Consider the following 16,372-nt stretch of genomic DNA (forward strand, 5'->3'; position numbering starts at 1 on the left):
GCTACAAAACAAAGATCTCGCCATGCCTTGTGACATATGTCCTCCAAATAAAGACGTAGATTCGTGCCATTTTCTAAAATATTTATCCGGTCTTCCCAATCATCTGAGAGAGATCTTTTTAAATGCTGTACCTTGTGTCATCTCCTCCATCAGTTCTTGCTTGGTCTGGAACAGTATGGGATAAGAATCCCTATATCACCACAAATCATTTAAATAATTTCAAATACAGCACTGTGGAAAAGTCTTGAATCACCCCTCAAGATCTAAAGAATCAACAATGTCAAGGTGTGGCTGATTTTGATATCTCCAATTCAGTATCCAAAAATAAATGTGATTTTAAAAAAAAGAATCAATCTCCTCTGTTCTTAATTTATGATGAGAAACAGGCAGAAAAGTAAACTGTTGGGCCAGAAGCTCATGTCACAATGAGCTTTAACATGTAGTTATGAATTGTGGCCAAAAATTGTTTCTAAAATAAAACACTGGGAGAGTCAGAGCATGCTGCCATTTGTCACTTCATTCCCAAATATGGCAGATATGAAAACACTCATTTAAGGGTGATCCCATACGAGCAGTGTGTGCAGTTGTATGCTGCAATTTACCACTAGCTGTGATAACAGTGAAAAGCTTTGCTGTAAGTGACACTCATCTAGAAGTCTGCCAGGATCCAACGTCCCTGCACTTTACCTGCAACACAGCTACAAAAAAAAACAAAAAAAAAAAAAAAGGTTCCTCATGCTTGATAGTAAAGAAGACTGAACATAAGGCAGTGTGCAATTATTCTTTATTCCCAAAATTAGAAGCATTAAACGAGATGTGTACATACAAAGCAATTATGATACACCATTGACAAACTGTCCTGTCTTTGTACGTCCCCCCCGGCCTTTTCTATTTTTATCATATTCCTAACTGGGAAACAAAAAATAATCAGAGAAAAACACAAAAGAATAATTTCATTTTTTATTATTATTTTCCCCCAAAGCTCGCAATCGCCATCACACCAAGTACATATCACTTGTTACCACAGTCCCATTCTGTTTCTGCTTTTTCATCTCAACATTAAAGCACTTGTGGTATAACAGTTTTTAAAAAAAAAGAGAAAAAAAACTTGCATTTTAATTGAATTATAACTGAATTAAAGTGCACTCTCAGGGAAACAATATAGTGGTATTAACCTAAATATTTTGTGTACTAATTCATTCCAAGTTTGCATATCTGCAGAAAAGTTGAGACATGTTCTGTGCACTTGGCATCTGTAGCCGCTGTTGCATTTCAGATGTCAAAGCCTGTGTGAAACCTGGTGAGCCCCCTGGAATGAGAAGCCCTGCAATTGCAGATCGTCTGACCTACTTTTATTCTTTCCCACATATTTAGTACTCCTCTTCGAGATCGTCATCCAGGTCCGAAAACTCGATGGACGGTCTGTTGTCTCGCACCTCCTCGTCACTTTCTCCATGGGGAACTGCAATCCACAGACATCAAGTCAAATTATGTAGCCACAAAAGATCGCTCATGCATTTGTCAACACAAAGCTGGTGGCTTTAGACAAAAACAACTGGACAAAAGCTTGTTTGCGACAGAAGGGAAGAGCAACATACTTTCAAGATTGTCCATGTGTTCATGAAGAATTCTCACCAGGTTGAATAACTGGGTGAGAAAGGGAAGATGTGTCTCTTTTCAAGATTTCAAGTCAGCCACAATTCATCACTTCAACATTTTTGAAATTGTGCAAGTGTTTTTGCTCAACTATGCACAGCGACTGGGAAAACTCAATGTGTTACACAAATTCAAGAAAACATTTGTGAACCCTGTGAACTTTCATTGGTTATCTGGATGGCCATCAGAAGACAACTGAGGAGTGGGTATCATGTAAAAGATCACACCAAAGATTACATTCATTATCAAAATGTGGAAAAAACTTAAGTCTACCAACAAAACACCCATTTATGTGTCTGCTTTTTTGTAAGTTCATAGTGACATCTAATCAGCTTCTCCCATAGTCTAGCCAAAGCCAAAATAATTGTGTGAGATTAATCTGGATGAATTTGTGTTTGTCTATGATTGACTCAGATGACAGCAGCATGTTTTCTTTGATTAAAATCACAGCAGAAATTCTCGCAGGTTCACAAGCATTTTCTTACAGCTGTGCTCTAACATAATTGGTAAATAAATGAGTCTTTCAGCGTTCAGGCTAATAAACACCACAGGTGAATTTGTGCGGTTTCTCACCCCAGCTGTATCGACCGCTCCGAGGACATCTGAGAACCTTTGCTCACAGAAATGCAGCAGGACCACCAGGTAGAGACCACTACTGATGAACTCGTCATATTCAGACTGCAGAGCATGAAAAACATTTGTAAGGACATTTTCCCTGCATACTGAGAGCAGCTTCGATGCTGCTTGTCTGTGTTTAATCCAACATAATCCAACTTTGTTCAGATCCAACAGCAGTAAACATCATAACAGAGGAGTCACATCAATCACACCAGCACTCATTGTGCTTTGTGTTTTGTTTTGTTTTTTAAAACTTGGTACAATGACATGTTTTAAATCCACTCAAATTAAAAAGGGCAGAGAACTCCTTGATTATGTTATCAATAAATGTTATCAATAAATTTGCATTTATTGTTAGACACATTTATTGATATTAATTAAATCAGCCACAGTGAATGAAAACTGCTTCTTTTTAAATTTTAGAGTTTTTGGGGTTTGGAAATTCTGATATTATTTTCTCCAAGCGAGGTGAAATGACTCACTTGCACATGCGTCCTGTACAGCTCCTGAATGTCGAAGTTATCAATGTTCAAACGCAGCTTCTCCTTACAGAGTTCACACGTTGTGATGCCTTCGAGGTTTGCACCTGAGCAGGAACAAAAAAATAAAAGAAAGTAGTAATTAATGAGACACAGTATTTGTAAAAGCTGCACCCATATGAGAAGCCTGTGATTACCTGAGCCAATTTTGGAGAGAAGCCACCTCTTGATGCATTCCTGGTGGACATACTGCAGACTGCCCGTACAGCGGCACGGCTGAATCAGGGGGTTGGATGAAGATTCCTCCCCCATCTGGCAGATTCGGCACAGATCACCTTCTTCCTCGTCAGAATCCTCCAGCAACAGTCTAAACAGGAAACAGGGCATTCAGATCTACTCGATACAATGTATAACCTCATTTTTTCTGTTTTTCATGAATTCATTAGCACAGAGCTGCTGATAAACACCTTGAGAAAACAGAGACGTGTTAAAGGTCTGACACTGATCACTACAAAATAAGTGAGATCAGTCAAGCGCAGACAGATCAAAAGCCATTACCTTTCTTTGATCTTGCGCAGCTTCTCTTGATCCCTACTGGAAATGTTCTTCTCTTTCTGGTCGTCAGGCTGGCTCTCAGCCCCACCCAGAGGACCCACAGAAATGGAAATGTTTTCATACACCCTGACTCTACGCCGTGGTGAAATTTCAACGGAGGCATCTTCGAGTTCAGGTAATGTTTCATTCTCGATTGTATAAGTACGCCCAGCACCAAAGGCCTCTAAACCAACTGCTCCTTCCTCTTCTTCATTCTCTTCTTCATCCTCTTCATTATCATCGTCTCCATCATCCTGTGAGGTTTTAAGCTCAAGATCATCCCACCTTCTCAGTAAACGCTGGGGCCGTCTGTAACCTTCTTCTGAGGCCACAGTCGACTGCGTGCTTTCATCCCTGGCATGCCTTCTGAGGCGAGAGAGGAGAGGAGGACAGCGGCCGCGGAAGGAGGAAGAAAGCCAGGAGGAGCTGCTGCCGCCTCCATTGCTGACACCAGGCTCTCTCCACGACGCCATTCGTGGTCGAGGCAGGCCACTGTGATAGTCACCGCGATTGCTTTCCTGGATAGAGCTGAGATCTGCTCTGTTTTTCCTGAGGCTACCGATGGTTGACCTTCCAGTGTCGGGGTCCACACTAGACATCCTGATTCCTTCATCGCTGTCCACCGACTCCCCACCAGTTGACGGGCTGTCGTCATCAACTGAACGAACACTGGAAGATCCGCTTGAAGAGTCCTGGCTGGAGCGCCGTGAAAAGAGACGGGACAAAAGGCGGCGTGTAGAGCGACGGCCCTCCGGTTCAGCGCCTTCAGGGATCGGCCTCGGCAGCGTGGGCTCTGGTCTGGGCACGGGAGTGGCATACCAGGGTGCGTTGGAGGAATAAGAGGAGGAAGTATGAGAGGAGGATTCGGGCCTTTCCGTTTGTTCCTGAGATGAGTTGAGGGTTGATGAGCCATTTGAAAAACGGGTTGCGCTTCTGTTCCTGAAGTTATGCACCTGAGGAGAAGTCCCGTGAGAAGAGGAGAAGTGGTGATTCAAGTGGGAGCTTTCTCGAGTAGAAGAGGAAGAAGATGATGAGGGAGAGTAGGAAGTTTCTTTAGGACGAGCTCCCTGTGCATATGTGGAGGTCACCCGGCCTGTCTGATCTGAAACAAGGGTAAAGAAAAGAGTAGCGTGTGTAAGACTGGCGCCAAGTCTACATGGTATTATGTGTTCAAATTATCAAAAAAAAAAAAAAAAGAAAAAGAAAAGAAAACCGAAGCCTACATAATGAGGAAACAAATCCAGGAGTCCTAACTCTTCTTTCTCCCAAACCTGAGAGACTGGGCTCATTCTTTGTCTCTTGGTCTCTTCTGGACAATAACGGCTTGGAAGATGAAGAGGATGATGACGATGATGACCGTGAGAGTAATCGGCATGAGCTCCACGAAGAATCAAGAGAGTCATTTGGTTTTTCTCCTATACATTTTAAGAAAGAGGGTATACAAATGTTCCAAATCAAATTAATGCTGATGGGAAGTAGAAATTCATCAATTCTCCCTGAATGCAACGTTTCTTTCATTTGACATTTGTTTTTCCTATTCGCTATCATGATGCCAGGTTCTTTTTCACTTCATAGCCTTTGTATTACTTTCAGCTGGTAATGAGGAAACAGCACCGTGAACTGCTATAACGTACCTCTGCCGCTGCTAAGCCCATTACTGGAGTAGGTGGATCCTGTAACTGAGCTGCTGGCCATTCTTGAGTAAATTCCTCTGTTGGCGCTTGACAGTTTGGCCCTTTTAGAGTCGCCGTCGTCAACGGCATTCAACATACCCGAGCGCATCCCAAACCTCGCCTCAGAGTCAGTCTGGAAATAATGAAGGCAGACATCAGAGAATAAAATACTTCAACAGCATTCAACAGTCCTCTACCTTGCAGTCTTTCACAAAATACATTTAACCAGGGTGCTTTTTTGTGCCTGCTGTTAGAAAATGGCACAGATCATCATCAGTACCAGTTTGCTCCTGCTGCTGAGAGAGGAATCGGCCCACTGGCAATCATACGATCTGCTGGACGATGTCAGAGAGGGCAACTTCCAGCTACTGGAGCGACTGTCAGAGTTACTGTAGTCTCTTGTCGAGCTCAGGAGACGAGAACTCTTTGAAAGGAGACAAGGTAAATAACTTTAGTATTAGTTAGTGCATTGTTTTGATGAGTGGTTCGCAACTTGTTCTCTAGCAGCACAAACATGCATACATGTACATATGTGTTGCATCTAAAGGTTAATCCCTGATTTAGAAATTGGTGGGAAATCTATGTCAAAACCATAAACCCCTTCTAACTCTACACCGCAACCTTCCATGCCATTCAGCTGTGTTGGCAGTGTCGACCCTATGTGTAGTTACATTTCTCAGGATGTGCACTGCAGGTTATGTGGAAGGTTGTAGCATAAGGTTAAAAGAGGTTTCTGGTTATATCGCAAGTTACGATGCAGATTTCCTGCAGAAGTCTAAATCGGACATAAGAAACTTAGTGCTAAACTGAAAAGGAAGACAAACGTGAGCAGACCTACATGTCAACAGACTGCCTTTAGATATCTCATACAGGAAGGACAATGACTCAAGTAGTTTGAAGTGGCAGGCCAAAAAAAGAAAATGAGAAAGTATTCATGTCCGCTTTAACACCCTTTTTTTTTTTTTTTTTTTAAATTAACAATCTTTCTTTAGGCTAACAAACATGTTCACGTGTCTTAGGTTTGAAGAAGAACTTGTGCAGATTTAAGTGAAATATTAAGAGCAAATGATTGCTTATCTCGATTGCTTATCTCGCTTCATGAGCAATAACATTAACATACACAAGGTAGTTTGTAGGGTGAAAGCACCAAGAGTCCCTTGAAAAAAACAAAAACAAAAAAGAAACACAACAACAGCCAGACACAGCCAGAGCCAATAGTAACACTCTCTTTTGAGATGGTCTTTGACGAGCAGTGGGACTGAAATACGCACATCATGTGCCAAGGAATCTAGGCTACCCTATAAAAAGACCTCCAAAGTGTCTCCTGTTGCACTACTGATATACGTAGTTTGGATCATGCACTAATGGGAACCTGTGAGAAAAAGAGCTGACTTGAATGGCATGGAATACACTAGAAAGGCAGCTCACTAGAGCCCCAGGTAGTAGAGGAGAGAGTAGGGAGGCAGATTTTAGGAGCAGCTGCTGTTGTAACCAATCGCTGTATCCAACTTCAAACCAGCAGCTTTCCAGCTGAAATTTCACCCAGTTGGGATAAAATGGTGACATTTAACTGCTGTATTCAACAAAATAAAATAACACACACACACACACACACACACACACACACACACACACACACACACACACACACACACACACACACACACACACACACACACACACACACACACACACACACACACACACACACACACACACACACACACACACACACACACACACACACACACACACACACACACACACACACACGCTGGGCGATATGACCCAAAATTCATATCTCGATTTTTTTTTTTAGCTGGATGGCGATATAAGATATATATCTCGATATTTTTTTTTAAAGCCATAAACTAAGAACAAAAAGAGAGTTCTTAGTCAAAGCTGTGTCCCAGATGTCACACAGGCACTTTTACTAACATACAGCGCAGATGTACATGAAAAAAACTACTCAAAAATAAATTATGAGCATTTATTAAATAATAATGCTCCATAAATAAAACTATGTTGTTTTTGTGCATAACAAAAAGCTCATAATTGTGCAGTCAAAATGTAAACTAAAAGACGCTGAGCATAATAACAAAGACAGATTTCACAGCTGCTCTGTTCCCAACTTCTACTGCGTAACTGACAGCCTGGAGTTTGAAATCAGCTGCATAACCACATCTCTTAACAGGTGCCATTTATGGTCCTTATACACACACACAATACGGTAACATTACCTTGAAGCACAGTACGTATGTATTACTACGCGAGGTAGCCGTAATGCTCCGATAATCCATCAAGTGGTGCAGCTCCGTAGTTTACTAAAGTCGTACTAAAACATTTTTTGACAGATTGCTGAGTCCTGTGTATCACATAAAATCGGTTCGCGGTCATCAAGCACAACCAGAATTCATACAAAAGGCGCGCAGTCAACTTTTGAGAGAATGAAAGGATTTTAGGCTGTGCAGCCCCTCTGGGCTTCATGGCGTTAGCGTGGTTAGCTCGTTAACCCATTGACGCCGTCCAGCCCCACGCACGGGGCGATGCGCAGTAACTCGTTAACAGAGATTTGCCATGTCCATCTTGTCGCTGCCTGCAGGTGAAGCGATGGGGGAGGAGGGGGAGTTGTGTTCAGTGAAGGAGAGAGGCGAGGTCGAGTAACGTTGCGTAAAGACAAAAGTGGACGAAAGAGAGGCAAACTTGCGGCTCCACAACTATAATTATAACATAACACAGACTATATCGATATAAAGGATATTGTCACATCTTATATCTCGTATAAAAATATATCGATATTTTTTAAAAACTCGAGATATCGCCCAGCCCTAATACACACACACACACACACACACACACACACACACACACACTTAGCACTTGGCTGTACATACTGTAAGCAAAAGGTCTGGAAGGGGGTGTGCATGGTGTAAAATGAAGTGTACGATTCCCTGCATTTAGCCATTTTTTGCTGTGCCATCAGCCTACCTACCTGTTTGTCGACATCTGCCTTGTAAGGCGATGACGCCCTTGGGAAGCGGTCATTATTCAGCACCGTCTCTCTGCTGTATAGCCTACTGGAGCCCAGCGATGAGGATGGGACTGTTGAATGCGTAGGACTGGATATGTAGGACGACCTTGAGCTGGACAGACAAAACGGAAGCCTGCGAGACCTCGAGTCCATTGTGGATTGCCTTGAAAATAAAGCTGAGGGTGGAGGGGGAAAAAAAAGAGAGAAAAAAAAAACAAAACAAACGATATTGTTACTGTAATACCACAGATGTCTTTTCAATGTTAACTTCCTTTTACAAGTGCCTATTATTCCACCTAAACACAAGACAGGACATGAAGTCCACACCTCTCAGCACAAACTTTTAAAGGGCCTGCAACTTCAATCTGTTAAGCAACAATGCTGTGCTGGGTAGTGCTGCAAGACCTCTGATTTGTTGATGGAGCACATGTGACAGTGTGTCTTTAAACACTAAAAGCTTACCACCCAGCCACTTCCTGGGCTTGGTATCAAAGTCACAGTGCCTATCTTAAGGACTGAACTCTGTTACAGGAACATGACACTACCAAGGAGCCAACTCAGCCCTGCGAGCTGAGCCTCTAAGCAAACAAGATGCTCTGCAACACTTATAAGACACTCATTTATTATTAAACACCATTACAACAGCAGCACAGTGAGCACAGCCAAATAAACTGTATTATTCTGACATTTTTTAAAGCAACTATCAGCACCAGCTGAACTCTAGATGTACCAGCTGACCTAAAAACAGAGAGTCGAGCCTTCATGGCATAAACTTGTACAGTATGAGTTACTTCCTGGTATTGACACTGAGATTAGCTACAGCACCTGTGGTCACAGATAGTACAGCCAGCCAGCAGCCTGTCAGGTCAGAAATGAAGGGCAGTAAATCAGGCCAGAAAGCAAAAAACACTGAAACCAAAACACAGCACTGAAACCTGTAAAAACAGATTAATCAGTAAAACTCCCACTGAAATCCCCAAAACAGTCCAAATAAATCTGAAGCGTAAAAGCAGAAACATTAGAACTTTCTGCAAATTTTGCACAACAACAACAAAAAAAGAAAAAGCGTGCAGGTGCATCCTACTAAAAGGCAATGCAGTTTAGCTGGATTTTCCCCAATCAGTCTTTAATACGTTTGCATAAGCAAGGCCCTCGCTTTATTTATGGCTAACTTATTTGCAGGTTACGTTTTTAGACAAATGGAGAACTAGCATAATGAGGACCTGAAACCCCAACACCCGTCGACAAAACCTCATTAGTCACCACAACCCTACCAAAGAATTTAAATAATTTTTGGCAGCACAGACTCGGCAGCGGCCTGTGTTTTCGAGATGAGCCATGACTAACCCCGACTGCCTGACGTCTTGCTTTGTTGAATTTATCAAGCAACGCCCTCCTCGCCACCAAAACCCTGAATCCATCTAATAGTTAGCCGTCTGACAGCCGTTTATCTTTAGCTGTGCGATAGGTAGCATTCAAACTTTCATGAATTTCCGTTAACCTGCGCTTGCCGTGTATTTCCATTCACGCTGGATGCTTCGAACTCCGCGTCGCTGTGTGTCTTCACCAACTTATTACATTCCGCTGCACTTGCACGACAAACGACGTTAGCAGTTTAACCAACACCCGGGTTAAAAGGGATGCCAATTTCCGTGTTTACATTAGCAGGTTAGCCGTCGCTGGCTATTTACCAGTCTTGTTTATCTCGCTAGCAGTCGTTCAGACTCGGTTACCGAGCAGTTCAGCTGCTGTTTTCCGACGACTCAGCAGACAGCCCTGTTAGCTTCAAAGCTAGCTGCTTAGCTCCCCCATAACCCCCACTTCACGACAGTCACTCGCTTCTTCTTTTCTGCTTCTTCTTCTTTTTAAGTTTTAAACGCCAGCTTGCGTCAGCTAAATTCCCAAAACATTCCCACCTCACCTTTAGTTTCAAGCTTGCTTTTCGCACAACAGGAGCGATGGCGTCTGCTGCCTGCTGTCGACGCAGACGGTTAAGTGACTTTACCGTGACCCGGAGGGAGTGGTCTGACTGAAATGTTGTTTTTAGGTGGTTGTTGGAACATCCACCTGCATCCACCCCTTTCTTCTGCCACCTCTGAGCCAGCTACAATTGTGCGGCCTGAGAAGAACACAGGAGTATTTATGGCACTAATTAAAACAAACCTGGTGCGACTTTGTAACGTCAAAAGTATCCAGGCAGAGCCGAACAACACCCCCGTGTGGCCGACAATTCAGTCCTGTTTTTAATGTTTTAGTGCTCAGACTGATTTAACGACTCCTTCTCTCTATTTATAATGAGATTTACTTCACTAAAAGCAGCCTGCTCAAAATCTATTTACAGTTACTTTACAAATTAAGAAAAAAATAGAAATGAATTAATAAATAAATGATTAAAGACAGTACACCATTGTTTATGACATCCATACAAATCAATCAGTAATGCTAAAATGCTGTTAAAGCACTAATACCGCTGTAAAAAAAAAAGTTTCAACTAGGGATCATTCAGCAGTTATGACTGATGAGCACTTTAGCCTTTAATATTTAATGCTGCTGACTTAACTCATGATTTCTTCTGCTTGTAATTAAGTGTTTTTGCATCAATTATGTTTCCATCTCCATTTCACATCTGAGACAAGGCAGGGTCGAGGAAAAATGAACAATATTTCAGATCTCCATATCATACAAGTTTTTCACATCCTTTCAGATTCATCTCAGAAATGATGGAAATGTATGTTTGTTGGTCCACACAGAATAGTCCACAGTGACAAAGCAAAAACAAAGTACTTTCACTGGGGAAAGTTCTGAGGAGCAATCCTACAAGTTCCAGCTTGTTGAATTTTTTGATTAATATCCAAATATGGACGATATCAATACCATCGCTGGTACTGGTATTGGAACGATACTGGCGTGATAGGATCGATGCTTTTCATCCAGGGGCGTAATTTCCAGGGGGGTTAGGGGGGTCATGACCCCCCCCAATAATCAGACCCAGCCAATATAACCCCCTCCCCAATAAAATGATAAATTATCTTGCATAAATAGGCTGTTGATTGTCTTTACTCATTTCATGTTATTGCCAGCAAAATAGCTGCATGTTTAATCATCTGGGAATTTACCCAGATTTATTTATTTATATAGGCAGAGATTTGGCGCCCCCAATGTTCAGCACAACGTTAAGCCGATGGTTTCATCCTCTAAATTCAATATGTAGCCCATATGCACTATAAATGTCTGAAGCTTTTTGTGTTGACTTTCACATCTGTTTTATTTATACCCTATAGCACATTTAAACAACAGAAGCTGACCCAAAGTGTTTTAGAGACAGGCACATTTGCATTCCACATCTCCAAAAAACCCAGTTTCAAAATACATGAGAAGCTAAAATGTGTGTTTTGTTGTTTTAGCAAATTTTTATGGAACATAAAATGTGATTTAGTGGTGATTAACATGTGTTCACAATTTGCTAATTAATGATTCATCTCCTAAATCAAGGCACACCACTCTCCCCTACGTATGCTGCATTTATAGGTTAAACATATCTGTCTCTGTGTTGATATTGGTAATACTGAATGTGTATTTACTTGGTATCGGACTGATACCAAAATTTGGAGTCTTGCACAACACTATTGTTCCAGCCCATTCTCCTAAACTAATCAGCCACGAAGCAGACAGACAATGGGAGGCATGGTTGCAAGCAAACTTTGATTTATTTTCAAGTGAGGGTGGCAAGATTGCTGGAGAAATATTTAGACTGGGCATAAGTCTGGGGCAGATGGAGCAGGGGAAGGGGGGTGGGGGTAGGGGGGAGCTAGGCACAGCAGAGTACAGAGAGTACAGGAAGTTAAGTCTATCTGGGGGAAGCAGAGCTGAGTGTTGGTGTGCTGTGTTTGTTCCAGTGACAGAAGAGCTTTGGCGCAGACAAGAAGTGGAGAGCAGGGGTTGGAGATGAAGCGGGCAGAATCGCAGGGCAGATGGAGGAAAAAGTGAGTTCTGTAGCAGCAGGCAATAATACAGCAGAGATGGCTATACTAAGTGTTTATGCTTTGGTTCTCTTGGTCCTCCACATCTGCAGCAGGGCAGACACACACATATGCATAATACAACACAAGAGAGTGGCAACAGGTAAACCGTACCTAGAAATGGATACCGAGGGAGTCGGAAGGATTTTCAGAAGTGGATTTGACACAACTAGTTTGGATGGAGTGTGTCAGTGTACAGGGATAAGCAGGTCTCTTCAAAGATGCTCTGTTTTGGTTCAGGTACTCTGACACTGTAATGTTGAGTTGTGTTGGCACTCTGGAGTTTGCTGAAATCCTCTCGTGTGTTTCCACAGCAGTATGTTTCAGGTTGTGTTGATGAAGTATGACCTGTTTTGCATTCTGAAATGCAAGTGCTGTGAAAAAGGTATTCACTGAAGATTGACATATATTTTACTGCATACACCTTTTATCCTTACCAGTCTCCCAGTCCATGTCACAGAAGAGTAACCTCACAGTCTGATATCCCTACCACTGTGTTTGGCTTTTGGCAAGGAATTGATGAGCTGATGCTCATTGCCTGGTGTCCTTGACACATACAGATGGGAATAAGGGTCAAATAGGTCAGTTTTTTGTGTCTTCAGACCTGGGGATTTTGCTTTTCGTGATTAATCCATTTCTGTCAAATATCCAGTGTGCTGACATGTGGTTTTAACTAAGGACTGGAATGAGTGATGCACAAACAGTTGTCCTTCTGCAATGTTCTCCCACCTCCACAAAATGAAATCTGGACCTGATTCTACAGAGTTCTAGATTGGCTTTTGTGGCCAAGGCTCTTTCTGATTATTCCTTTTGACTGGGTAGTTATATTTATATAGGAATATGTCTCTTGAGATCTTTTAAACTGGTGATTCGACAGCCAAACGTTAGTATTAGCTGTTATAAAGCTTATTGACTGCTGACTAATGTTAATCTGTTGTGTCCCATCAGTTTACAGTTATGTGAATAGCAACATTTTCAAATAACTGTGTGCAGTCATTTTCTGTATGACTTAATTAGTCTCTCGCAGCAATGCAGAGGAAATTGGCCCACTTTTCTTTACAGCATTGCTGCAGTTCATTGAGATTTGTGGGCATTTGTTTATACGCAGCTCTCTTGAGGTCTCACCGCAGCATTTCAGATGAGTTGAGGTCTGGGCTTTGACAAGGCAATTTCAACCCCTCGATTCTTTTCTTTTTCAGCCATTCTGTTGTAGTTTTTGTCGCTGTGCATGAAATCATTGTCCTTTGCGTGACCCAGTTTAAGCCAAGCTTTAGCTGTTGGACAGATAGCCTTGAATTTGACTAGGATACTTTGGAATGCAGAGGAGTTTGTGGTCGATTCAGTGACTGGAAGGTCCCCAGATTGTTGCATTACTCCTTCACCACAGTTGCTGTGAGGTGTTTGTGCTGATGTGCTGTGGTCGATTTTATCCAAACATGCATTATGTGCACTAAGAAAAGACATCCTCACTTTGGTCTCATCTGATCAAAGGACATTGTTCCAGAAGGCTTGCGGTTTGTTCAGATGCAACTTTGTAAACCTAAGCTGTGCTGCCATGTTTCTAGGGAAAGCAGCTTTCTCCTGGCGACTCTTCCAAACAAGCCATACATGTTCAGTCTTTTTCTAATTGTTCTGGGCATTTAATATGCCCACAGAGGCCTGTAGAGTCTGAGATGTAGCTGTTGTTTTTGTTTTCAGTTTCTCTCAGCTTTGCACGATCTGACCTTGAAGTGAATTTGCTGGGAAGATTGGCAGCTGTCCTGAATATTTTCCACTGGAGAATAATCTTTTGCACTGTGGAATGACGGACTTCATATTGTTTGCAAATGGCCTTATAAGCCTCCCCGCTGTGATGGGCTGCAACAATTGTTTCTATAACATCATTGCTGACGTCTTTCCTCCTTGGCATCGTATTAACATAAACCTGAATGCTTCAGACCTGCAAACTGGTAAAACGTCTGCCTTTATGGAGATGCTCACACTGGCTGAAGATCAGTTAATCAAGTGCATTTTATTATCGGCACATGGCTACTACTTACCCTCTTAATTCCTATGTAAGCAGTAAGGGTGGACTTAGTTTTTCAGAGGACTGCATACAGCCAAATGAAAACTTTCTTTTTACATGCATGTGTGGGTTCCTTATGTTTGAGATCCACTTACATGCATTTGTATGATGGAATTTGAGCTTAATTTTTTGTTTACCTGGAGCACAGAAGGAAGTGGGTAATTATAAAGAACACTACATTTTAATAAGGTACTGGACAAATTGTTATTTTAAACGTCACTTTCTCCCAAAATTTCAGAGTCATTCCTTCCATAAGTGGGCTTCAAATCAGTGTTGGAGGAAGCTCAAGGATCACAGACGGATGGGAGCCAAAGCTCAACTAAAAGTGTCAATGTGTGAAAGCTTTACAGCTGAGGTAACACACACACACACACACACACACACACACACACACACACACACATTTATATAAACACCCAAATATACAGTTACAGTCGTGTTTCCATCACTTCTGAGCTGATCATTTCTTGGAGATACACACACGATACACGGACAGAGAGCGAGAGAGGGGGCTGACGTCATCATGAAAGCTACACAGGCAGCTAATAACCACTAAGGGGCGCTGTAGCTCACACTTTCTTCCATGGCCTCTTTGAACTGCGCTGTTGTTTGTATGCCATAACTTGGTGTTTGTTTAGTCAGGGAGGCAATTAAAGCCAATTTCAACCGGTTTAATTAGATTGATTTGAATAATTGCTTTGAAAGGCATTGTGGATCCCCCCATCACAGTAAATCCAGGATTAGGAGCATTCAAATTATTTACATACTTTTAACTCACATCTAATTTAGTAGACCTCAGGAAGCACTGATGAAAGATAAGCCTTAACACAAACCTTTTTATTCGTTTTGTTTTGTACCATGAGGTAATTGTATTTATTTCTTTTGCTCTTTTTTTTCTTTTTTTTTTTGTGTTTGCGTAAGATTCATTTAAAATCACGAGCGCAGGACTCGTGTTAAGTGTGTGGGGGGTCCAGGAAGGTCAGCGTGGAGCAGAGTGGGAGCATTGTTGCACAGCAGATGCATAATAATGTGAAGGTCAACAAGATGCTCATCGTGCCCGGTAAAATGTAGCGCTTAAAGGGCCCAGCAATCCATTATTACTTGCATGTGTACAACGGTGAACAGTGATCAAACCAAGTGTAAATCTGCCCGAGGCCAACAGAACAAGAGGTGAAGGAGAACCAGTGATAAATATAGGGAAAGGGATAAATATAGGAGGGTGGAGCTGCAGATTAATTGCTGACAAAAAGGACGCATGACCTAGACAAATGAGAAAGTGCAAGGTCTGGTGAGTTGGGGAGGAGGCCTCGCAATCCCGGTCGAAGGTCTGTAGGCCAGTGTCCCCCCTACCTCCTCCCCACTCTCCTCCTTCACACACGTGATTCTGCACACTGCTAAGTGAAGGGAGACTTGAAGCTCTTCATCCCCCCCAGTGCTGCTGATAGGATGATAATGGAGCATTCCTTGGAGCTGTTTCTCATTCATGGTGGCTGTGACAAGGGAGGGACATGCTTTCTATCCACTGGGGGCAGCTAACTCTTTCAGATCCCATGTATGTAACCTGAGATTTGCCCTCCTCTTTCTTGAATCCTCTTATGTGCGTGCAGTGGATATGAGATGGATACGTACCTGTCTCTGTGAGCTGCTCTTTTTCTTCGTTCTTTACCCAGCGCTACAGGATGGTGCAATCAAAGTTTCATGGTGTAGAAGGGAAATGCAAATTATTATTACAAATTGACGGTGGGTCTCTGCCTCAGGTTTCTTCCGGACCCTGTTTGTCGAATTCAGAGTGCTCAAAGACGTTAACAGTGTCTAACAACATCTGCAGGAATATGGAGATGCAGATGTTTACACTCCCCTCATGAGACTGACTTTAACTGGAGAAGTAAGGCACAGAATAACTGCAAGAATGTCTGGATTTGTCCAGCACTGTGTAATCACAAAGGAATGTCCTGAGACATTTCTGCTTTTCCTCTACAAGACCCCTCTTTTCCCACGGCTCGTCCAGGTCTTGAGAATCCGTTTCCTCTCTCTCTCTCGCTCTCCCTCGTGCTCTCTCCCTTCCTCCCTCTCTCTTGTTCTGTGCCTCTGTTTGTGGACACCACAAAGGCTGGTTTATAGGAGGACTGCACAATGCAAGCCCAGTGTCTTCAAGAGCACAGAGAGCAAAGAGTCCTTGCCTTCTGAGAAACCTCTTGGAAGAAACATGCAGGCCAAGGTTTCTGAGTTGTTGTTGT

The 16,372-nt window shown here is 42.5% G+C and overlaps 1 protein-coding gene across 4 annotated transcripts; it reads right to left on the reverse strand.

Annotated features, from left to right (window-relative positions):
* Nucleotides 1-767: 767 nt before the first annotated feature.
* On the reverse strand, nucleotides 768-10,233 carry marchf7 (membrane-associated ring finger (C3HC4) 7). 4 transcript variants are annotated; one of them, XM_039609079.1, is made up of 11 exons: nucleotides 10,215-10,233; nucleotides 8,013-8,227; nucleotides 5,301-5,444; nucleotides 4,982-5,153; nucleotides 4,571-4,762; nucleotides 3,312-4,449; nucleotides 2,951-3,120; nucleotides 2,757-2,860; nucleotides 2,230-2,334; nucleotides 1,599-1,647; nucleotides 768-1,462 (listed from the first exon to the last, which is right to left on the reverse strand). In XM_039609079.1, exons 2-11 carry the CDS (start codon nucleotides 8,202-8,204, stop codon nucleotides 1,371-1,373), a joined length of 2,358 nt encoding a protein of 785 aa, XP_039465013.1. In that variant the 5' UTR covers nucleotides 8,205-8,227; nucleotides 10,215-10,233; the 3' UTR covers nucleotides 768-1,370. The 4 variants fall into 4 exon arrangements, with proteins under 4 accessions (XP_039465013.1, XP_031584760.1, XP_031584761.1 ...); XM_031728900.2 differs by lacking the exon at nucleotides 10,215-10,233 and adding an exon at nucleotides 9,973-10,190; XM_031728901.2 differs by lacking the exon at nucleotides 10,215-10,233 and adding an exon at nucleotides 9,553-9,930.
* Nucleotides 10,234-16,372: the final 6,139 nt, after the last annotated feature.

This window comes from Oreochromis aureus, linkage group 1 (genome assembly GCF_013358895.1).
Source record: "Oreochromis aureus strain Israel breed Guangdong linkage group 1, ZZ_aureus, whole genome shotgun sequence".
Classification (NCBI taxonomy): Eukaryota; Metazoa; Chordata; class Actinopteri; order Cichliformes; family Cichlidae; genus Oreochromis; species Oreochromis aureus.